General features: G+C 40.7%; 2 protein-coding genes across 6 annotated transcripts in view; both read right to left on the minus strand.

Moving 5' to 3' along the window:
• Nucleotides 1–458: 458 nt before the first annotated feature.
• Nucleotides 459–25,007, minus strand: part of LOC139582665 (jupiter microtubule associated homolog 1-like) — a 31,558-nt gene continuing 7,009 nt past the window's right edge. The window contains exon 5 of one of the 4 annotated variants that reach the window (XM_071413157.1): nt 459–601. In XM_071413157.1, the coding sequence (XP_071269258.1) occupies nt 474–601 (128 nt within the window). In that variant the 3' untranslated portion in view covers nt 459–473. Of the gene's footprint in view, nt 605–21,129; nt 21,641–25,007 lie in introns of those variants that run through there. The other 3 variants (XM_071413073.1, XM_071412990.1, XM_071412904.1) reach the window with 3 other exon arrangements.
• Nucleotides 17,389–20,842, minus strand: LOC139582556 (uncharacterized). 2 transcript variants are annotated; one of them, XM_071412774.1, is made up of 6 exons: nt 20,717–20,842; nt 20,045–20,184; nt 19,508–19,876; nt 19,021–19,176; nt 18,569–18,604; nt 17,389–18,404 (listed from the first exon to the last, which is right to left on the minus strand). In XM_071412774.1, exons 2-6 carry the CDS (start codon nt 20,079–20,081, stop codon nt 18,346–18,348), a joined length of 657 nt encoding a protein of 218 aa, XP_071268875.1. In that variant the 5' UTR covers nt 20,082–20,184; nt 20,717–20,842; the 3' UTR covers nt 17,389–18,345. The 2 variants fall into 2 exon arrangements, with proteins under 2 accessions (XP_071268875.1, XP_071268797.1); XM_071412696.1 differs by having other exon boundaries at nt 19,496–19,876.

Genomic DNA, 25,007 nt, shown 5'->3' on the forward strand with positions numbered 1-25,007 from the left:
CTAAATGGTGCCCCCGCATTTACTGTACCGGTACACCCTGTATATAGCCTCGCTATTGTTATTTTACTGCTGCTGTTTGTTACTTTTATTATCTATGTTAACACGTTTTTTCTTCTTAACTTCTTAAAGCATTGTTGGTTAAGGGCTTGTAAGTAAGCATTTCATTGTAAGGTCTACACCTGTTGTATTCAGCGCATGTGACAAATTCAATTTTGATTTGACAACAGGGCCTGGCCTATGTTAAAACATTTTTTTTAAAGTACAAAGCCTTTGTAAGGTGTTAAGCTTGTGATAAAATATGCTTAAAATCATTAAAAGACAAAAAAGTATTCGCATTGAATTGTGTTTGGAAAATAAAGATAGACATGGTTTTATAAAGGTAGTGGTAATATTTAATTCAGTACAGAAATGTGTAGAAAGCTTAACTTCCGCTGTCTGGAGGATCAACTTACCACATACCCAGGTTAAGTTTACTACCAGCTGGACATGCCCCCTAGGGAGTTTCTTCGGCCGGAGGGGGCGGCTGCGATGGTGGCGGCTCCCGAGGGGGCAGAGGGCTGTGGTGCCTCCTCCTCCTTCTCTTCAGGTTCCTCGGGGCAGTCTACTTTACCACACAACAGAGGAGACGACACTATCAGGGTCATCACTATCTGGCCCACTGATCACAGATCTGATCCATATGAATCACGACTAAGGCTGCGTTTACACAGGCAGCCAAACTGATCTTTGGCCCAATTATTGGCAAGAGAGCTGATCTGATTTCTCAAAAGTCAATTTGTGGTAAAAAAAAATATGAATAAAATCAATATTGGGCTGCCTGTGTAAACACAGCCTATGATCTAGCCGTGCTAGAATGGAGAGAGCCACAGCACTTACTCACCAGAAACACTATTATATACTGAACAAAAATATAAATGCTGCATGCAACAATTTAAAATAATTGACTGAATTGCAGTTCATATGACCCAAATCAGTGAATTCAAATAAATAAATTAGGCCCTAATCTATGGATCTCACGACTGGGAATACAGATATGCATCTGTAGGTCATAGATACCTTCAAAGAAATTGGCCCTGAGATCTCGTCATGGTATTTCTAAGCTTTCAAATTACCATCAATAAAATGCAATTGTGTTCGTTGTCCTTAGCTTATCTGCCCATAACATAACCTCGCCGCCACAAATGGGGCACTATATTCGCAACATTGACATCAGCAAACCACTCGCCCACAAGACGCCATACACATGCTCAGCGGTTGGACATAATGCCAAGTTCTCTAAAAAGACATTGGAGGTGGCTTATGGTAGAGAAAAGACCATTCAATTATCTGGCAACAGCTCTGGCAGAGATTCCTGCAGTCAGCATGGCAATTGCAAGCTGCGTCAACTTGAGACATCTGTGGCATTGTGACAAAACTGGACATTTTAGAGTGGCGTTTTATTGTCCCCAGCACAAGGTGCACCTGTGTAATGAGCATGCTGTTTAAATCAGCTTCTTGATATGCCACACCTGTCAGGAGAAATGCTCACAATAAGGGATGTAAACAAAGTTGTGCACAATGAGAGAAATAAGCTTTTTCTGCATATGGAACACTTCTGGGATTTATTATTTCAGGTCATGAAACAAACACTTGACATGTTGCTTTTATATTTATGTTCAGTGTAAATATCATCCAAACCTTGAATTGATAGAAAATATGATGTATCTGACAATAGTAGCACTTTTGTTGTAGCAAGGACAACTGTTATAGAAATCCATATGATTTATATGTTTAAGGTAAATGGTAAGATAATGACTAAATTATTTATACGTTCAAATTAATGTTAAAGCAATAACATTGCTAACAGTATTCCACCCTGTCACGGTGTAATGGAGTGAAATGTATTTGAATCACATGTGCATAGGAAAAGAGGAACTGTTAACAGACGAGGAACTATGGCAGACAACTTGTGACCACTGTGAAACTGATAACAGGGAAAGGGGTCCCCCCACCCAGGGGGGGAGAGAAACCGTTAGATTTGCAATAGATTGTGTAATATATTGCAGGATATGATAAGCAATGTGTGTGTTTAGGAGAAGACTGGTAAATAGTATTGACAGTGTTAGGAGAAGAGGGGCATTTATGACCAAATGTGAAGTATATAACCCAATGTGCATTGTATGATATTTAGAGCTCTCGTGAATAAACATTCTGATTATTGTAAGCTGGGACTCTGTCTGTTTCATTCAACTAGAATCTGGGTTGCAGACCGAGTAGTTTAATTGAAGTTCAGTTTATGAACATTGATAACATAATTCTCGTAACAATTTGGTCCTTCGGAGCCGGATTCCAATACCTGTCCCTGCCGTCCGAAGGTACCATGCCGAAAACCGTGCACGGACAGGTCGTTGACCAGTAAATTAAATATCTCTCCCCTGACATTAGGGTTCCATTACAGGCCGGTATATATCTAAGGTCAGCAGAGACGGTGACGGAATCTAACCCACACTGCTTTTCCCAGCCTACGAGACGAAGGTCAGTAAATCTTTATTCACGAATTTGGGGGAATGATTTAAGATATCTTTGATTTGATGTTCTAAATACTTAGAATTTATCAATAATAGGAGCTTAGTTATTCTAAACAGATTCACTAGGAGGTTTTTACTTTGTGTATTAACCAAAATCGATAAGGGAGCAGGTCCGCGATGACCTGAGGTACATGTGCACTACCATAAATAAAACTAGCTTAATAATTGAGGTCTGTGAGGGATGGCCGAGAGGTTATTAAGAAGGGATATTAAATAGGTACTGTGAGATAGGACGGTGATTTTGTGCAAATAGGATAACTAAAAATGGTTAATTAATATGTGGTAAATTAGCCATAGATCCAATTCAAAAAACGTACCTAAATAAAGTCCTAAATTGTGAGGATATAAACTAGGTTTTGTGAGATAGGACGGTAATTCTATGCGAACAAAATAACTCAAATGGTCAATTAACAAGAGTGAATTAACCATAGATCCGATTCAAAAGACAATACTGAAATAAAGTCCAAAACGGAGGAGAGGCGAGAGATTTGAATTAAACGAAACACGGTAACCTAATCATAGATCCAAATGAATAGATTTGAAATAAACGAAATAAGATAAACTAATCATAGATCCAAACTAATAGTCATAACACAACAGAACCAGGTTAAAATAGGAAGTAAAGGTTCTAATGGATGTGGAGAACTTATGGGCGATGAACGATATATGGAATCAAAAGATAAAATAAATATTTATTTTGGTCCAAAATGGAGAAAGAAGTATGAATTTGATGGAATGTAGGAAAGTTGGAATTATTATAAAGCAGATACAATAGACGTGTGTAGATAATCAAGGGAAACAGCAGGTCGATGGTTAGATATAGCCAGGGTGTGGCTGTCTGAAGCCCGGAAAAGAAGGCAAGAAGGAAAGTGTAGAGAAAGAGAGAAAGTTTCAAGAAGGATATCAGCAGGGTGAAAATGATGTGCGTGTGAGAGGTTTATTGACCAGTCAAAAGTCATAAGAAGCGGTAACTCGTATACGTGTGAGACCTAATAACGTATCAAGAGTCACAATAGTAATTATTCCTAAATTCAGAGAAGGAGAAAGAGAGAAACAGAGACAACGAGAGCAAGATAGAGAGAGACAGAGAGAGAACAAGAGAGAGAGCGAAAGCAGAGAGTGAGTGAGTTACATGTAATTTTAGAAGTTTTTATTTACTGAGTTTTAATTAAATACGTGAATTCTCTTGACCTATATCATGACTTTCCATTGTGGATTGATCACCCTCATTGGAAAGCTATTTGGATGGAGAATTTAAGGTCATTTGCAATACTGATTTCAAGGTCATTCGTGAAATTGATAAGGAGAGTTATGTGTTAAAAATGGGGGAGGATACGGTCCTTTGACAGGACATATTTTAAGCCAACAGGGCAGGAAAATAGATTGAGATAGAAAAATTGTGATTTTATAAGCGTTAAAATTAATTTCATTAATTATGAAAATAAATATGTTGCAGTTCTTAGGGATGGTAAATTACTGTAGATAATGGATCCCACACTATGCAATATATATTAAAATATTGATGAGACTGATTTAAGATCCACCCATGTTATTGTTAGATAAAATACAGTGGACTCCTGAAGGAGAGATTTCATGAGTACAGAAAACATATGCTATGTTTAGCATTCGTTTTGGCTTTATTTAATCATTAGAAGATTTTTATTGAAATAGTAGAAAGTTGACAGGGATATACGGCATCTGTTGTGATCCAGGATCATTGAGAGTATCGAGATGATTAAGTTTAACTATGTAATAATCTTCGAGATTACTACCATAGACATGTTGATTTTTCTTAAATCCATGAGTGAAAACAGGGAGACAGTGAGACAGTTGGTCAATATTTGGAAACAGAAACCCTATTTGATATTGACAGTAATGGGACAGTAATGATCCTCCATGTGGAAGCCAAATGTTGATATGTGTAGGCAATATATTGGTGGCGAATCCCTCCCAGAGGGGCTGTGAAGCGGACACTCTAGCTCTGTTAGTGTTCTTAGCAGAACAACGTCACCTACTCCTCCCGATTAGATGAAGTAGCCCAAGCAATGCCACTATGTTTGCAGTCTGTGGTGACAGCAGCTCAGGCACTTGAGGACTCGGCATCTGTTGTGCTTTATCATGATTTGACTTTAAAAGTTCCACATGTCGTATCCATACTGTTGTTAGAACATAAAATGGCTTACATGTCACCAGCTAGACATCTGTCTTGTATGATCATTATTTTGAACATGCCTAATTTGACAATAGAAGATTGTACTACTCTGAACCCCTCCACATTAGTTCCTATTGCAACATATGGCAGCTGTTAGGATATTTTATAATTATTTTAGAATTATTAAATAATTCTACCCAGAAACTTAACCATTAGGATTAGAGGTTAGGTAGCATGTAGGGGGGTAGAAAGGAATGTCTGTGTGTGTGCCTAAAGAAAACTCTGTGGATCATTAACCTATGTTTGAACCGACTAAGCTATAACTCTGTGGAGATATGGTTAGACAGCTCAAGCCCCTACAGGTTTTCCGTATCTGGGGGGTGGGGACTGGAACTGTCAGCTAAGTGGTAATAAACTGTGGTAAAACTTCAAGAGATAATCCAGATTAGTGTGTATGTATGTGCGTTAGTAATAGAAGGGATAAAAATAACGGTTTTGTATATGCCCGTCAGAGATCTCTCGAGAATAAACGCTTTTGATTAATTTGGACACGGGTCTCTGTCTATTTTATGCAAATAAGAATCTTACAAATTCTTAAACGGACAGAGTGTTTGCATTGTAATAATTAAATTGGTTAAAGAACATTTAGGAAACAAATTCCTTCATCAGCAGCCCACATGATTGTGTAACAAAAACTGAGAAAGTTGTCTTACCATGACCCGATTTGACTGATCTAGCTTTATCTGATGGGGAACTGACTATGTTTGTAGATAGATCATCAAGAAAGAATCCTGATGGCACTAATGCAACAGGATATGCTGTAGTTACAGAAACAGAAGTTTTGGAAGCAGAGTCGTTACTGAGAAACTATCCAGCACAACATGCAGAAATAGTAGCACGGGTTAAAAGAGGAAGTAAACATAGACAAAACTATATTGAAAGAGTGTCAGTCTAGAGCACCAGTAAAAGAGATTTTTGAAATGGGAGAAGTTAGGAGCAATTTATAAGAACGGTATTTGGTATCATGATAAGTTACCCATACTGCCTAAGTCATTGTTTAGATATCCTCAACAGGGAGGATGGTAGAGCAGGCGGTAGAACAGGTAAGGAAAGACTGGTAGAGCAGGTGGTAGAACAGGTAAGGAAAGACTGGTAGAGCAGGTGGTAGAGCAGGTTAGGAAAGACTGGTAGAGCAGGTGAGGAAAGACTTAGTGGCCTATAGGATAACTACTTTAAAAAAAAATGTTGGGGTGTAGAATATCCATTCCAACAATTGGAAATGGACTTCATTGAACTATTCCGAAGTGAGGGAAAGAAGTGGTGTTTAATAATAATAGATACGTATATTAAATGGGTAGAAGCGTTCCCAACTTACTTGATGGACACGATTAGGGTAGCTAAAATATTAGGTCCAGATATTATCCCTAGAGATGGTTTACTAGGATCTATCTCTTTAAATAATGGATTACATTTTAGCTAATCAGGTAAACCATATAGAATGCCAGAGTTAGGGAGACCAGAACCGGTAGACATAGAAGTTGAAGATATACTAGCAGAACACATGAGAAGAATGTTTGTTAACCAAACCCGTATGTCCGAGATTTTATGCCCAACAGGAGAACTACAGAAGGAGATTACACACAAGATTCGGCCAGGAGACTGGGTCTGGGTCCAATCACTAAAGAAAAAGGACTGGAAGCAGCCACGGTGGGAGGGGCCATACCAAGTACTCCTGGTGACTGCCTTCGCGGTGAGAATAGCTGAAAGAGCTACCTGGGTTCATGTCACACATTGCGAGAGGGTAAGACACACTGACACTGTCGAACAATCACAGAGATAGAAGAACCGAATACCAATAAGGTTCGGGGGTTACCTCTCTAACGAAGATTCCCTAACCCGCCCTATCCTCCCTGTGTGCTTTCATAGAAGTGAAAGTATGGGTTGGCCTCTGGCTGATGATATGTTCTCCGGGAAGGGGTGGGGCTTTACAGGAGTGCTGCTTGGTCTGAGCTGTTTGATTGTGGGAGCCATATTCCTAATACACCATGACCCACCTGAGAAGGCAGAAGGTGGTAACTTGACCCATAGCGTAGACGATGAGTATTTTGTATTACCAAAGTATAAAGGTCACTTGAACTGGATAGAAGGGAAGTGATAGTAGAGTTAGGGAAGGATGTCTCAGTTGAGTTATATGTAGCCCAAATGGGGTCCCTAACCTCTTGGCAGTCTAGAACTATGGGCCTTTATGGAAGATATCTGTGCAGGTCCCCGTGTAACTCATGAAAGCAGGTCATAGCTCGCACAGAGAGGGAGGGCTATGTAAACCCACACTCCCAATATGGAAGCAGATGGAGTATAGTAAAGGTGAGAGTTTGACTGCAATCCGGAACAAGGGAAGTATTGCATAAAGGTACGAATTACCATTAAAAATGTAAAGAAAGAGGATCTAGGGTTATGGTATGTTGGTTTTGACCAGGTTTCGGTCGACACTACAGTACCATTCCGGGTAGCAGAGATTAGAGCCGGTGATAGTTCTATGGCCAGTCAGAATCCAAGCAGTTCCCCTGACAAAACGGATATTACCAGTGCAGTCATCCAGAGCCAAGGACCGGTGCAGATAGTTCAGACAAAAGATCTTAAGGAAGTGATTGAGGTGGAGACTGGGTTTGGGGATTCTAACCTGTCGTTGGAGTGGATTCAGTATACAGCTAAAAAGGCCTAGAGCGGATGTCTGGTGGTTGTGTGGAGGTATGAAGCTGTGGCCTAACCTGCCTACAAATTGGACCGGTATTTGTGCATTAGTACAGTTAGGCATGCCCTTCACTCTTATCAAACACAAAGACCTAGTGCCAGGTAGGAGAGAGAGAAGGAGTGCTCCGCCAGGATCTTTTGACAATAGAGTTTACATTGATAGCATTGGAGTTCCAAGGGGGGTACCTGATGAGTTCAAAGCTAGGAATCAGATATTGGCTGGATTGGAATCAAGCACCTTCTGGTGGTCAACTCTCAACAAAAATGTAGATTGGATAAATTATATCTACTATAACCAACAGCGTTTCATCAACTATACTAGAGATGCAATAAAAGGGTTGGCAGAACAAACAGCTGCATCTAGTTTGATGGTATGGCAGAATAGAATAGCATTGGATTTGTTACTAGCTGAGAAGAGTGGGGTGTGCGTGATATTCGGATTGGAATGTTGCACTTTCATCCCCGATAACACAGCTCCTGACGGATCAGTGACCAAGGCCCTGGCTGGTTTAACCACATTAGCTCACGAATTAGCGGAGAAATCTGGGGTGGATCATTCTCTGACAAATTGGTTTGACAGTATGTTTGGTAAATGGAAAAATGTCATAATCACTGTGTTATGGGCAACTTTCAGCTGTATGACTGTGTTGGTATTATGTGGGTGCTGTTTGATTCCCTGTGTGAGAGGTCTCATTTCCAGGACTCTGGAGAGGTCGATGACGCAACAGATGGTGAGATACGGACCAATTCCGAGCTCTGGCCTGTGGGATGATGAATACATGCCTCCAAACATAGTAGATGATTCTGGTTCCTTCACTTACGAGGAGCCCATGTTGGATGAACCCATTTTTTATGTTTAGACGTTTTAATGAAGATTATGACGAAAATCTTGACAAGAAGAGTTATGATTGGATGTAGGCCTAAGACAGTCATTAATGAGGATAAGATGTAAATACATATATTGGTTTTGTGTGGTTGATTTTGGGTGACATTGATAATTTCAATAAAAATAGATGTGTAATTGTGTGTATAATATTTAGTCAAAGGGTGGATTGTTATAGAAATTCATATGATTTATATGTTTGGTAATGGTAAGATAATGACTAAATGATTTATACGTTCAAATTAATGTTAAGGCAATAACTAACAGTATTCCACCCTGTCACGGTGTAATGGAGTGAAATGTATTTGAATCACATGTGCATAGGAAAAGAGGAACTGTTAACTTCTTAGAACTAGGGGGCGACATTTTCACATTTGGATGAATTGGTGCCCTAATTGAATGGCCTCGTACTCTGTCCTAGATCATATGATATGCATATTATTATTACTATTGGATAGAAAACACTGAAGTTTCTAAAACTGTTTGAATTATATCTGTGAGTAAAACAGAACTCATATGGCAGGCAAACTTCCAAACAGGAAGTGAAAATTCTGAAATGGGTCGCTGTGAGGGGCATCGCCTATACAAATGTCTTATATTTATGGATCTGTATGCACTTCATACGCCTTCCACTAGATGTCAACAGGCAGTAGAACGTGGAATGAAGCGTCTAGCCTGATGTGGGACCGGATGAGAGCCATTGGAGTGACTGGTCAGGCATATTGCCAGTTCTTGGCCACGCACACTGCGCATGTGATGTCCTTCCTTGCTATCGGTTATATAGATATGAAGAAATTCTCCGTTTGGGACGTTATTGGATATATATGAGAAAAACATCCTGAAGATTGATTCTCAACTGAGTTTGACCAGTTTATTCGATTTGTAATATCACTTTTTGAAGTTTTCGTTCGTTAGCGTAAATTTGGATGGACACGTGAACTACACATGCTAGCCAAAGTTGCTAATTCGACAGAAGTAATGGACATTATAAAACAAAACAACGATTTATTGTGGAACTAGGATTCCTGGCACTGCATTCTGATGAAAGATCATCAAAGGTAAGGGGAATATTTATGATGTAATTTCGTATTTCTGTTGACTCCAACATGGCGGAGAATGGCTAAGCGCCGTCTCAGATTATTGCATGCTGTGCTTTTTACTAAAGTTATTTTTTAAATCTAACACAGCGGTTGCATTTAGAACCAGTGCATCTTTAATTATATGTTAAAATGTATCTTTATCAAAGTTTTATGATGAGTATTTCTGTATTTCACGTGGCTATCTGTAAATACTCTCGCTATTTTGGAGCCATTTCTGAACATGGCGCCAATGTAAAACCACGATTTCTGGCTATAAATATGCACATTATCGAACAAAACATAAATGTATTGTATAACATGATGTCATATGACTGTCATCTGATGAAGTTGTTCAAAGGTTAGTGATTCATTTTATCTCTATTTGTGGGTTTTGTGAAAGCTATCTTTGCTGTGAAAAAATGGCAGTGTGTTTTTGGATATGGTGGTGAGCTAACATAAATATATGTTGTGTTTTCGCTGTAAAACATTTTAAAAATCGGACATGTTGGCTGGATTCACAAGATGTTTATCTTTAATTATATGTACAACATGTATCTTTCATCAAAATTTTATGATGAGTATTTCTGTATTTCACGTTGCTCTCTGTAATTATTCTGGCTATTTTGAATGCATTTCTGAACATGGCGCCAATGTAAAACCACGATTTCTGGCTATAAATATGCACATTATCAAACAAAACATAAATGTATTGTATAACATGATGTCATATGACTGTCATCTGATGAAGTTGTTCAAAGGTTAGTGATTCATTTTATCTCTATTTGTGGGTTTTGTGAAAGCTATCTTTGCTGTGAAAAAATGGCTGTGTTTTTTTGGATATGGTGGTGAGCTAACATAAATATATGTTGTGTTTTCGCTGTAAAAATCGGACATGTTGGCTGGATTCACAAGATGTTTATCTTTCATTTGCTATATTGGACTTGTGATTTCATGAAATTATATTATATTATATCCCTGTGGCGCTAGGCTAGGCTATGCTAGTCAGCGTTTCTGATGACAATGATCCCGGTTCCGGGATGGGTGGTTCAGAGAGTTAACAGACGAGGAACTGTTAACAGACGAGGAACTGTGGCAGACAACTTGTGACCACTGTGAAACTGATAACAGGGAAAGGGGAGGGGGGGGAACCCGTTAGATTTGCAATAGATTGTGTAATATATTGCAAGATATGATAAGCAATGTGTGTGTTTAGGAGAAGACTGGTAAATAGTATTGACAGTGTTAGGAGAAGAGGGGCATTTATGACCAAATGTGAAGTACAGTGGGGCAAAAAAGTATTTAGTCAGCCACCAATTGTGCAAGTTCTCCCACTTAAAAAGATGTGAGAGGCCTGTAATTTTCATCATAGGTACACTTCAACTATGACAGACAAAATTAGAAAAAAAAATCCAGAAAATCACATTGTAGGATTTTTTATGAATTTATTTGTAAATTATGGTGGAAAATAAGTATTTTTGAAGAGTTGTTGAAGAGTTGTTCCAGTACCCAAGAAGACAAAGATAACTGAACTAAATGACTACCGCCACGTAGCACTCACTTCTGTCATCATGAAGTGCTTTGAGAGACTCTTCAAGGATCATATCACCTCCACCTTACCTGCCACCCTAGACCCACTTCAGTTTGCATACCGCCCCAATAGGTCCACAGACGATGCAATCTCCATCACACTGCCCTATCCCATCTGGACAAGAGGAATACTTACCGCCAAGATTAAGTTTACTGCCAGCCTCATTTACTGCTGATATGGCAGACTTGCGTAAACAAATGTGGTTTCTACTGACAATTGAGATGTACAAACTATGGCATAAGGGGACAACAAGCGGATAAAAGGCTATCCGTAATTTCGATTAAGACATTAATGAGCAAGCGACGACAGACGTAGTCAATATAACTATTTGTTCAGCACTTTTGAAATGTACAGAGACAGAATTCAGAACATGGGCCGTTCTTAGTGTACTCCCTGTGAGGCACATTGAATGCCGTTTGGGTCTTTGCGTGTCAAAAAAGATACGTCATATAACACTATTTGACGCGTTAAATAAGCTTTTAATGTGACACGTCAAATAACACAACTCTATTATAGAATGTTGTGTGTGCTGAATTAGCACGTGCAAGCCAAGCACCACAACTATGATGTTTTTACAATACTGTGTTGGTGAAAAGAGACCAAAATATTAGGGTGAGGCACATGGGCTACTAACAGCTTACTACACAACATACACTTAGTATTACTTTCTTAGCTACAGTATACACTTCTCCCTTGCATATTACATCATTTATGCAGCAGCATACAATACATTTTTGGAATCACCTTGTGAAGGTGGCGCAGCAGTCCTTTGTGGGCAAATTTTGTCAAAGTAGGGCATTCTCTGGATTTATGGTGGGAACTAGTGGGGGAACACTGCCACTCCATTGAATAGCAGACTAACGTTAGTGGTTTCTTTGCAACGCTTGCAGTTTGCCACTTGTTCCTTAAAAATGACTCATTGTTGAATTTGCGATTGTGCAATCTTTATGTACAGTGGCCGATGAGCACCGATACATGTTATCTATAATTTCTCTTCATTATTTCTCTTCGTATGACAAGGATTAAAAAGGATTTGCCAGTAGATTGTCGACAACTAATGATGACTGCTAGCTAAGACTTGGAAAGTAAGATGTTGACATGATCAGTCCAATCAAAGCTACTGTAGATATGATGTCATTCTGTGACCAATGACCTTGAGCCTTCTTGGATGGGCACTTCTAATATAACTCTATGACAGAACCCATGGGGCATGGGCTCTAACCTTGGAATTGGGGATGACGTACTGTCCAATGAGTGACAGAAAACTGAGCCAATCAAGCACAACACTGTATTTTCTGGTGGCTAGCCCTCCCACCACCACTGAAAGCACTGAGCTAAGCCGAAACACCTGCATTTTGGAGCTGCCTGAATAAAAAAAATAAAAAAAGAGACCATGGTTACAGTCCAAGACACACCCTATCCCCTCAGCCATCAAATTAAGTGGACACTTCTGATGACGTATCATGACGTCTGACGAGTATACACTTGTAGGGCAAGGGAGGAAGGAATGATTTTTAAATGGACCACCCTTGCCGGGTAATGCGTCACTCGTTCATCCCGCGATGATTGTATTTTCAGCCACCAGTAGCTTGTGGGTGATTTATATGAGCTAGTCAATTATGAGTGCATGTCTACTTATATATAATTATTCATATAGACCTACTGTATAGGTCTATATAGACATAACCACAAAACTACCTGCCGCCTCCAAGCCCCCCACCAAAAATAAATATATTATATAAATATAATTTTAACCTAAAAGTGTGGTGCTCAAAACAGGTGGGGCTTGTCAGACATTGAATATCTCGTTAAGCATGGTCAAGTTAATAAATGCTGTGGATAATGTATTAAACCACCCAGACCAGTGGAGGCTGCTGAGGGGAGGACGGCTCATAGTAATGGCTGGAATGGAGTCAATGGAATGGTATCCAACACATCAAAGACGTGGTTTCCAAGTGGTTGATACCACTCCATTGACTGCATTACAGCCATTATTATGAGCCGTCTTCCCCTCAACAGCTTTTACTGGCCCAGACACACCAGTGTCAGTCCTTCTGAACTGAGCTGCAGGATAGGGAGGGAACTGCTTAGGGGTCTGACAACTTGGATGGAAAATGACTGAAAATAATAGCGTATGATAGACACTTCTTTTCACCACATCTTCAATCTAAGCCTACTAGAAAGTGTGTGCCATCAGGTCTGGAGGAAAGCTAAAGTAATTTCGTTACCCAAGAATAGTAAAGAACCCTTTACTGGCTCAAATAGCCCACCAATCAGCCTGTTACCAACCCTTAGTAAACATTTGGGGGAAAATGTGTTTGACCAAATATGCTAGTTTACTGTAAACATACTGACAACAGACTTTCAGTACGCTTATAGGAAAGGACATTCAACAAACACGGCACTTACACAGATTACTTTTGATTTGCTGAGATAAATTGATGATAAAAAGATTGTGGGGTCTGTTTTGTTAGACTTCAGTACGGCTTTTGACATGATCGATCATAGTCTGCTGATGGAAAAACGTATGTGTTATGGCTTTACACCCCCTGCTATATTGTGGATAAAGAGTTACCTGACAACAGTACACAGAGGTTGTTCTTTAATGGAAGCCTCTCCAACATAATCCAGGTAGAATCAGGCAATCAATGTTTTTCAAAGCCAGTGTGTCTATATATGCGGATGACTCAACACTATACACGTCAGTTACTACAGCGAGTGAAATCACTTCAACACAACAAAGAGCTGCAATTCGTTTTAGAACGGGTGGCAAAGAATAAGTTAGTCCTAAATATTTCAAAAACTAAAAGCATTGTATTTGGGACAAATCATTCACTAAACATCAACAAAATCTTGTAATTAATGTGGAAATTGAGCAAGTTGAGGTGACTAAACTGCTTGGAGTAAACCTGGATTGTAAACTGTCCATGGTCAAAACATGTTGATACAATAGTAGCTAAGATGGGGAGAAGTCTGTCCATAATAAAGCTCTGCCTTGATAACAACACTATCAACAAGGCAGGTCCTACAGGCCCTAGTTGTCACACCTGGGCTACTGTTCAGTCGTGTGGTCAGGTGCCACAAAGAGGGACCTTGGAAAATGACAATTGGCACAGAACATGGCAGCACGACAAGCCCTTAAAAGTACATGGAGAGTTAACATGAATAATGTAAATCTCTCGTGGCGCAAAGTGGAGGAGAGATTGACTTCATCACTACTTGTTTTTGTAAGAAGTGTTGACATGCTGAATGCACCAAGGCGTCTGTTTAAACTACTGGCACACAGCTCGGACACCCATGCATACCCCACAAGACATGCCACCAAAGGTCTCTTTACAATCCAGAACAGACTATGGCAGGGGTGTCAAAGTCAAATGGACGGAGGGCCAAATAAAAAATTTAGCTACAAGCCGAGGGCCGGACTGTTCGAATGTTCATTGAAAATTTTTTAAATGACGCATATAGTCTAGTGAACCTAATTGAACCTACTGAAAACCTAACAAATATATTCCAATATGATCAGATAAATAAAGCAATATTTTCTTATGGCTCTGTCAGTAATCTTTAATTTTCAACAGACACAAAAGACAAATTTCCTTTATATAAAAATCCCCATAACATGAACATTAAATGAAAGAAACCGGTATTCAAGGCACCATCAGTAGCCTATATTTTCTATTTTAGCAAAAGTGGGCTAAATTTACTTCAAAGAAAAAAACAATAATAGCAATTTTCTATCATCCACTCAACTGAAATATTTTTAAAATATAATTGGATTGAAATACAATAAAATAAAGTGCAAAAATCTATTAATCAAAAACAACACTTTGTTTAAGGAGAAGTAACATGCAGTGAAAACAAATATTAAACTTTAACTTTTAAACTTGAACTGAGTAAAAACTCTAAATATGTGATTGCACAGTAATGTTCACTTGTTTGAGGTTGAGGGTGATACTTGGTGGTGTCCCATCTTTTCCACAAGTTCATCAATGTTCGGGGTAAGGCTCTGAGCTGAGGAAATCCTCAGAATTGAGTGGAGGTGTTCAGCAGTAAGTCGACTTCTGTGTGATGTTTTGTTCAGGTTCATCAAAGAAAACAGTTGTTCACACAGGTATGTGCTGCCAAACATAGACAACGTTTGAGCAGCCTGGATGCGCAGCTGGGGCATTGTGTCGGGGAGGAAACGGGCGAACTCCGCAGCACCCACTGCCGCATATTTTGCCCTCAGTGCATCATTGCATTGGAGGTCAATCAACTCCATTTGGAGGTTTGGTGGTGAGCTTTCCACGTCAACAGCAAATGGGTTACCGAGCAGTTCCAACCTGCTTTTTTGTGCTTCAAAGTCAGCAAATCGGCGTCGAAAGTCAGCGGCAAGCATACCTATTTTATCAGCCAACTGTGCGCTCGGGAACGCACTGGTAGAGAGCTTCTCTTTCATGGTCTGGCAGCTGGGAAAGTGGCTCAAATTTTCTTTCCGCATCTGCGTCTCCCACAGAGTCAGTTTGGTTTTAAATGCCTTCACTGTACTGTACATATCAGAGATGACATGATCCCGACCCTGCAGCTGCAAGTTCATTGCATTCAGATGACTCGTAATGTCACACAGAAAAGCCATTTCACACAGAAACATTTCGTCTCGGAGTTGTGTTGTGTCTTTCCCTTTGCTGTCCAAGAACAGACAAATCTCCTCACGAAGCTCGAAACATCTTTGAAGCACCTTTCCCTGGCTTAGCCATCGCACCTCTGTGTGATAAGGCAAATCACCATGCTCCGTTTCTAACTCCGTCAGAAATGCCTTGAACTGGCGGTGATTCAAACCTTTGGCTCTGATAAAGTTAACTGTGCGCGTGATGATGCTCATTACATGCTCCATTTTCAAGGCTTTACCGCACAACGCTTCCTGGTGTATGATACAATGATAAGCTGTCAGCTCACCTGTCGCGTTTTCCTCTTGCATCTTTTCCCGTATCTTCGCCACCAGTCCGCTCCTGTGTCCACACATCGCAGGTGCTCCGTCGGTTGTCAAACCCACAAGTTTTTCCCAAGGCAGCTCCATCTCATTTACACATCTTGACACCTCTTCATACAAATCATGCCCCGTAGTTGTGCCATGCATAGGACGTAAAGCCAAAAACTCCTCTGTCACGCTTAGGCTGGAGTCCACTCCGCGGATGAAAATTGACAACTGGGCAATGTCAGAAATGTCGGTGCTCTCATCCACAGCCAAGGAATATGCAATGAAATCTTTTCCCTTTTTCACAAGCTGCTCTTTTAGATTGATGGACAACTGGTCTACTCTCTCGGCAATGGTGTTTCTGCTCAGACTCACATTTAAAAAGAGTTGCCTTTTTTCTGGGCAAACTTCGTCACAAACTTTAATCATGCAGTTTTTGATGAAATCCCCCTCCGTAAATGGCCGGGCTGATTTAGCGATCTCTTCTGCCAAAATAAAACTGGCCTTGACAGCAGCCTGGCCTTGTGATTTGGCTTTTTTGAACAGAGCCTGTCGAGATTTGAGGCCTCGTTTTAATTCCTCTGCCTTTTGTAGCCTTTGTTCCATGTCCATATTCTTGTTTTTGTCCGCGTGTTTCGTTTCATAATGTCGTCTCAGATTATACTCTTTCAGTACCGCCACACTTTCTCCACACAGAAGACACACAGGTTTTCCAGCTACCTCCGTGAACATATACTCCGACTCCCACCTTGTTTGAAACCCCCGGTTCTCAGTGTCCACCTTCCGTTTTGCCATTTTTGATGGGTATCTGAAAGTTAATTTTACTGTGATGCTGACGACTGCTGTGCCAATAAATATTGAAATGAAGCAGCCTACTGCTCGGTGCGTCACCGTTGCATTGTGGGAAATGTAGTATTGGTGCGTGTAAAAGATCTGCGGGCTGCCGGCTTGCTGCGGTCTGCGGGCCGGTTCTAATAATAAATCAAGATCATCCCAGGGGCCGTAAAAAACCTTCTCGCGGGCCGGATGTGGCCCGCGGGCCTTGACTCTGACATATGTGGACTATGGGAAGCACACAGTACTACATAGAACCATGGCTACATGAAACTCTATTCCACATCAGGTAACTGATGCAAGCCATAGACTCAGATTTCAAAAGCAGGTAAAAATCCACATTATGTTAAAATAGGGACTGTGAAGATACAGGCACAGACACACACGTACACATGGATTTTGTGTTGTAGATAAGTGATAGAGTAGTGGCCTGAGGGAACACACTTAATGTGTTGTGTAAAGTGTTATGAAATTTAATATTTTAAATTGTATATAACTGCCTTAATGTTCCTGGACCCCAGGAAGAGGAGCTGCTGCCTTGGCAGGAACTAATGGGGATCTTTATTAAATACAAATACCATGAGGCCATTCGTGTTTTTATTAAAACAGCTACAGAGTTCAATGGCTGTGATGGGAGAAAACTGAGGATGGATCGACAACATTGGAGTGACTCCACATGAATAAACTAATTGACAGCGAAAAGATTACAAAAATGATTGCATTGTGTTTGCACAAGGTGCTAAAGTAATACTGCAAAAAAAAGATGATCAAATACACTTTTAGATATAGGTGCAATTACCTTTGGGGCAAACCCAAAACATCACTGAGTAACTGACTCCTTATTTTCAAGCATAGAGGTGGCTGATTCATGGTATGTGTATGCTTGACATCAGCACATACTGGGGGAGTTTTTCGGGATAAAAAGAAGCAGGATAGAGCAAAGCCCAGGTAAAATCCTAGAGGAAAACCTGCTTCACACCAACACCGGTAGAGGCAATCACTGTTCAGTCAGACAATAACCTGCCTTGGCAGGTTACCTAAAACACAAAGCCAAATATAAACTGGAGTTGCTTACCTAGAAGACAGTGAATGTTCCTGAGTGGCCAAGTTACAGTTATGTACTTAAATCTGCTTAAATCTATGGCAAGACTTAAATTGCTGTCTAGCAAAGACACCCAACACCTTCACACAGATTGAAGACATTTTTAAATATGGACAAATATTGCATAAAACAGGTGTGCAAAGCTGTTATGAGACTTACCCAAGAATAAGTAACGGTATTTTAGTGTTTAATTTTTCATTCATCTTTGAAAACAATATTCTAATTTTTTGCCTACTTTGACAGAGTATTTTATGTAATGACACCGACACCCCACCACCAAAACACAGGACAAAATCCCATCTCCAAAATGACAATTAAATCAATTTGAATTCCTCATTGTAACACAATGTGAAGAAATCTACGGGGGTTGAATACTTATAACTACAGTGGCAGAATCATAACACAGCCCATAACACTCCTGATAACACTCTGTCGCTACGGAAACAGTCCTGTCCTGGAGTCGTGCTCTGCTGGGACTGCTGTATCCTCAGGCTCTGGTTCCATAGGGGACAACAGGAATAGCAACACTGTTATACCCCATTTTACCATACACATTTTATACATAGCATTTTATAAACTGCATTTGACTATGAATTTGATCGTTTTGACAGGGATCCCTCTTCCATTAGGTAGCCAAATATAATATACTCAAACATACCTTCTGCCACAGAGTCTTCCTGTGTCACTGGTTCATCTGGAAAGAGAAACCAGAAGCAACCTTTTACAGGGGTTGATACTGTGTGCTCTACCATGGTTTGTGATTTGTTACGGACAATAGAATAACAAATCCTGAATTCCCATCTGGGGAGGAGAAGGAGAGCAATAGAGAACTAAAACAACAACAACTAAACTAAGTCATCTTGTCTGAGGAGTTAGTTCACCATTCCACTTATTCTACAGCAACATCCTGGCATTTAGCCAGAACAGAAAGTACTCTACTAATCTTCCCAGACATCTGCATTCCTCTCTGCGGAGACTGTGAAAAGCAGGGTCATGTTCACTAGGCATGAAAAGGAAAGAAGCAGTCTGAAATGGGGAGGAACAATCTGAATAACTTCTTGAAGCGTTTTGCAACAGTGTGCCCTAATGGACATGACCCCGGGTGCTCACGTTGTCTGAGTCTTCTGGCTTGAAACAGCTTAAGAAGCAGCAGTCCAATGGCAAGAGAGCCTACTACCACAAATACAACAGCCACACTCATGTAACTGTTCTTTGGAATTTCCTTTCGATTCGCAGGATTTTCAGGAACCTGGTGCTGGTCTCGTACTGTAACACACAAAATCAGAATCATTATAAATGAAAATCACGTCACATTCAGGGATGCAATCAATTAGGTCATGTTTGTAGGTAAGTCAATTTATATTGGATACTAATAGAGGTTAATGATAGAAAAGCAAGAATTCTTGATGGATCCTCTGCACAGTGGAAATCATGATGCAAAAAGGAGAATACTAAATGGTCAGTGTAAGGGTGTGAGGAAGGCACTTTGAATTCAAAACTATGTGTAAAGCACTTAGTTTTTCCCGACTGGGAAATACTCAGGGCCCTACCTATAAACGTTGGACTCCAAAAGCTTTGAGCTCACCTGTGAAGTCACCTGTGACCTTCAGCATGAAGTTACAATTTGTGTTTCCACTGTCAGTGTTCACCACACACTCATATGGACCCTTGTCTTCAGGCTGGGTTTCTTTGACCAACAGGGACACAACGTTGTCTTTCTCATTGGCAGGTGGCATGGAATGCTGATATTTTTGGCTCTGCGGCATCCTGGGATTGGAGGATTGTTGATTGTATTTGAACACAGGTTCACCTTTGTGACTACCATTCTGGTGCAGCCTCCAGAACACGACCTGCTCTATGTTTACATTACCAGGGGATTCATCACTGAACTTCACAGAGCACTCTAGGACTGCATCCTTCCCAGATTCCACCCTGATTACCTTCAACTCTGAGCGCTGACTTAGACCTGTTTAAGCAATAGATAACTAAATTAAACAGGACTGTAGTACAGAAAATGTTACAACTGACAAGTGTAGTTTGGATGAAACAAAACTCCTAGACCATTCGATGTGAGTATTTTGGAAGTTATGGTGTTGGTAGAAGTACTACAAATTGTGCCTGCATAATGGCTTACTTTTGGATGTCTCCATCCCAGTGATGAGGAGAAACATGAGTGGACAAGCTGAAGACCAACGCCATGTTAGGGCCTTTCTCCTTAGTAGAAAAACAGTGGTTCTGAGAAACAGTGGTCTCTCCACAGGAAAGGGTTCACACCTGACAACAATCAGTGGTTGAGACAAATTAATCAGAGAGCAACAGTGGATAGCCTGAATAATATGCATTGACTAATACAAGCATTGACTCAACATGCTATTTTTGCTTACTAAGCGAGCAAGGTCAATGTAAAAAAAATAAAGTCTCACTATATACGCTCCCAACAATTTAAAGAGTAAACCTAACAACCAACGTTTTGGCAAAAATCAAATTTTACTTGTCAAATAATACTTGTCGACTAACAGTGAAATGCTTACTTACGGGCACTAATCAACAATGCAGAAAATGAAATTAGAGCACTAGATAAGACAGGCAATACAGTGAGAGTAAAAATAAAAATAAATAAAAAAATCACTGCATTGCCCGAAACAATTGTTCTTGGGTTTACCCATTCAATTGTTGGGAGCATAGTGTGATTTTACTGTTAGTGAACACCTCTACAAACATTTGTGGGTGTGTCATGTGTTTTTCTAGACTGTTCAAAGTCACGACCAAAAGTTAAGGCTGCATTAATCAACAAAATAATACTTACAATTTGATTCCAATGTCCCTATAGCCCAGTCCTCATGGCAAATCTCACGAGCCAAGAAAATCATTTCACTTGGGGGAAATACTTTCACTTTGTGGTTCACCCTCATTTGACTATTCCCTGCAGTGGGAAGGAGGGGGCAAGTCATTCCAATGCTCAATGTGTTCCAGACAGTATCAGCCCCACCATGTGGACATTCTTTTAAAAGTGCTTTGGAAGTGTCTTAACATGTCAAATGGGATTTATCTGTAAAAAACAGGCTGACCAAATCGTTACTCAGATGTTTCACTTTTGGCTTCAAAGAGTTGGCTTACAGTAAATTATCCGTGTGGTATGCCATGCATAACTAAAAACGTTCGTGAGATCCACATAAAATACGTATTTCCTCCGATAAAAATAAAACCAGGAGCAAAATGAACAAATTCATATCAATCTTTATTGTATTTAGAAATTCACGCATCAAATCTTTTTTGAATACTTTCCTTTACCATTTACAACAGGGCGAGAATGAGACAAGCAAAAACGTCATGCCTTTTCCAGCAGGCGCAATATAGGCACACTACAGGATGGACTGAAATGGGGGGAGAAAGATACATAAAGTGCTTCTGTCAACTGTTCTCTTTAATTACAAAAAAAAGTGTAAAAACATGAGGGGGTTGGCAGGAAGGGGGGCAAATTCCATGGCTCAGAGGGGACGTGGTGGATTGTATAAGACAGTGGGACTGAGGTGGGGAAGGGGGAAATGGGGGCAATTCTTTCAAAAATAAAAACGTTCCAACAAAAGCAGACTTCAACCCAGGATGAGGCTGGACATGCCCCCTGGGGGGTTTCTTCGGCCGGAGGGGGCGGCTGCGTTGGTGGCGGCTCCCGAGGGGGCAGAGGGCTGTGGTGCCTCCTCCTTCTCTTCAGGTTCCTCGGGGCAGTCTACTTTACCACACAACACAGAAGAGACGACACTATCAGGGTCATCACTATCTGGCCCACTGATCAGATCCATATGATACACGACTGAGGCTGCGTTTACACAGGCCGCCGAACTGATCTTTGGCAAGAGAGCTGATCTGATTGCTCAAAAGGACAATTGTGATAAAAAAAATAATAAAATCAGTATTGGGCTGCCTGTGTAAACACAGCCTATGATCTAGCCATGCTAGAATGGAGAGAGGCACAGCACTTACTCACTACAAACACTTATATCTTGAACAAAAATGCTGCATGAAACAATTGTAACATTTCATATGACCCAAAATCAGTCAATTGAAATCTATTATTTAGGCCCTAATCTATGGATCTCACAACTGGGAATACAGATATGTATCTGTTGGTCACAGATACCTTAAAAAAATGGGCCTTGGGATCTTGCCATCGAAGCATTCAAATTACCATCAGTAAAATGCAATTGTGTTCGTTGTCCTTAGCTTATCTGCCCATAACATAACCTCGCCGCCACAAATGGGGCACATTGTTCACAACGTTGACATCAGCAAACCACTTGCCCACAAGACACCATACACATGATCAGCGGTTGGACATACTCCGACATTCCCTAAAATGACGTTGGAGGCGGCTTATGGTAGAGAAAAGACCATTCAATTATCTGGCTACAGCTCTGGCAGAGATTCCTGCAGTCAGCATAGCAATTGCAATCTGCAATTGCAGATGCTCACAATAAGGGATGTAAACAAAGTTGTGCACTATGAGAGAAATAAGCTTTTTCTGCATATGGAACACTTCTGGGATTTATTATTTCAGGTCATGAAATAAACACTTGACATGTTGCTTTTATATTTATGTTCAGTGTAAATATCATCCAAACCTTGAATTGATAGAATATCTGATGTATCTGACAATAGTAGCACTTTGGTTGTAGCAAGGACAACCAGATGGGTCCTGCTACCACTTTCCAAATGACAGATCAACAGATTACCAATAGCAGGGGATAAGTGCTGCAAAATGTGTTGCTTTCAGTAAAATATGTGTGCATAAATGTGCTAGTATAACTCAAATCCAAGCAGATGCAATCAATTGTACTGAACAGTCCTCCATGAGGCAAATCTCATCTGTAATGAAATCACACTGCTGGAGAGACAGGCTGTCAATTGCCCATTAGTGATGTAGAATCTCAAAGTCAAATTTCCTGAGAGCCATTACAGTATGGTGTAGGTAGGGGCTTACAGCAGCACGTAGGCAAAGTGTGTTAAGCCAGTGTTTACGCCTATTTTGGTATCAAGGAACATAAAGCTGTGTTTTTTCCTTCAGAACACTGCTTGGATTACATTTTACATTGAAAATTGTACAACATCAGTGTCAGTCAAACACTTGGAGGGACCAGACAAGATCCTCCCAGGGTCCGCTGTCAGTCCAGTACCATTCCAAGCCCCCGTCTACAGTGCTTACACAAGACCATAACAGCGGAACGGATGTAGTATTGATATTTAAATGTACCAAGATGATGTGTGATGCCTTAACCCTCCATTATCCAAAGAACACACTATCACTAATGTTTGCAGCACCTGGAAAGTTAATAAATAGCCTTGCTCCTCATAGGAACAGCATTATATCATTACAGAACAGATGAATGACCACAGAGACATTATGAGAGGGCTAGATCAAAGAGAATCTGATTGAGTTGTGACTACAAGGTGTGCCCTAAAATCAAAAAGCCTTCTATGAGTCATGTGTTGTATAACTGGGACACCAGAGTTTCTCCTGGTTAGATCAACAAGGTCAGGACAAACTTCCCAGGTATGACAAATGTCATTGTTGAAAACAAAGGGAGAGACATGACCACGTTTAAAAAAGGCTGGAAGGGTGGAATTATCGGAGCTGCCACAGTCGACCATGATGCCATTCATTGTGGCCATTCGTAACTAATGGGAGTCATGCTCTGCTGTTTACAGACAGCTCTGAGAGAACGAGGAATGTGGAATCTTTCCTTCCAGTCTGTTAGGGACTTCTTTTAAGTGGTGTCTCTTCAAAAGACTTCAAAGTCCGTCATGGTCTGGGGCGGTGTGTCACAGCATCATCAGACTGAGCTTGTTGTCATTGCAGGCAATCAACGCTGTGCGTTACAGGGAAGATATCCTCCTCCCTCACGTGGTACCCTTCCTGCAGGCTCACCCTGACATGACCCTCCAGCATGACAATGCCACCAGCCATACTGCTCGTTCTGTGCGTTATTTCCTGCAAGACCGGAAAGTCAGTGTCCTGCCATGGCAAGCGAAGAGCCCGGATCTCAATCCCATTGAGTACGTCTGGGACCTATTGGATCGGAGTTTGAGGGCTAGGTCCATTCCCCCCAGAAATGTCCGGGAACGTATAGGTGCCTTGGTGGAATGGGGTAACATCTCACAGCAAGAACTGGCAAATCTGGTGCAGTCCATGAGGAGATGCACTGTAGTACTTAATGCAGCTGGTGGCCACACCAGATACTGACTGTTACTTTTGATTTCGACACCCCCTTTATTCAGGGACACATTATTCAATTTAAGTTAGTCACATGTCTGTGGAACTTGTTCAGTTTGTGTCTCAGTTGTAAATATTTGTATGAACATAAGATTCAACATGTTAAGCTTGCTGAAAATAAAACGTGTTGACAGTGAGAGGACGTTTCTTTTTTTGCTGAGTTTATTAGATACTTCAAAGTAGCAACCCTTTGCCTTGATGACAGCTTTGCACACTTGGCATTCTCTCAACCAGCTTCACCCGGTATGCTTTTCCCAACAGTCTTGAAGGAGTTCCCACATATGCTGAGCACTTGTAGGCTGCTTTTCCTATACTCCGCGGACCAACTCATCCCAAACCATCTCAATTGGGATGAGGTCAAGTGATTGTGGAGGCCAGATCATCTGATGCAGCACTCCATCTCTCCCCTTCTTGGTCAAATAGCCCTTACACATTCTGGAGGTGTGTTGGGTCATTGTCCTGTTGAAAAAAAATTATAGTCCCACTAAGCGCAAACCAGATGGGATGGCGTATTGCTGCAGAATGCTGTGGTAGCCATGCTGATTAAGTGTGCCTTGAATTTTAAATAAAATCAGACAGTGTCAGCAGCAAAGCGCCACCACGCTTTATGATGGGAACCACACATGCGGAGATAATCTGTTCACCTACTCTGCGTCTTACAAAGGCACGGTGGTTGGAACCAAAAATCTCGACTCATCAGACCAAAGGACAGATTTCCACTGGTCCAATGGTCCTGTTTCTTGGCCCAAGCAAGTCTCTTATTGGTGTCTTTTAGTAGTGGTTTCTATGCAGCAATTCTACCATGAAGGCCTGATTGATGCAGTCTCCT

This window comes from Salvelinus alpinus, chromosome 1 (assembly GCF_045679555.1).
Source record: "Salvelinus alpinus chromosome 1, SLU_Salpinus.1, whole genome shotgun sequence".
Classification (NCBI taxonomy): Eukaryota; Metazoa; Chordata; class Actinopteri; order Salmoniformes; family Salmonidae; genus Salvelinus; species Salvelinus alpinus.

Bases quoted from the DNA above. Each gene is read 5' to 3' on its own strand.
- LOC139582556 (XM_071412696.1), bottom strand. From the start codon at position 20,081: ATGTTTCTCCTCATCACTGGGATGGAGACATCCAAAA. The intron at 19,877-20,044 runs GTAAGCCATTAT...TTGCTTAAACAG, and splicing joins TGGGATGGAGACATCCAAAA to GTCTAAGTCAGCGCTCAGAG. The intron at 19,177-19,495 runs GTGAGCTCAAAG...TGTGTGTTACAG, and splicing joins GGTCACAGGTGACTTCACAG to TACGAGACCAGCACCAGGTT.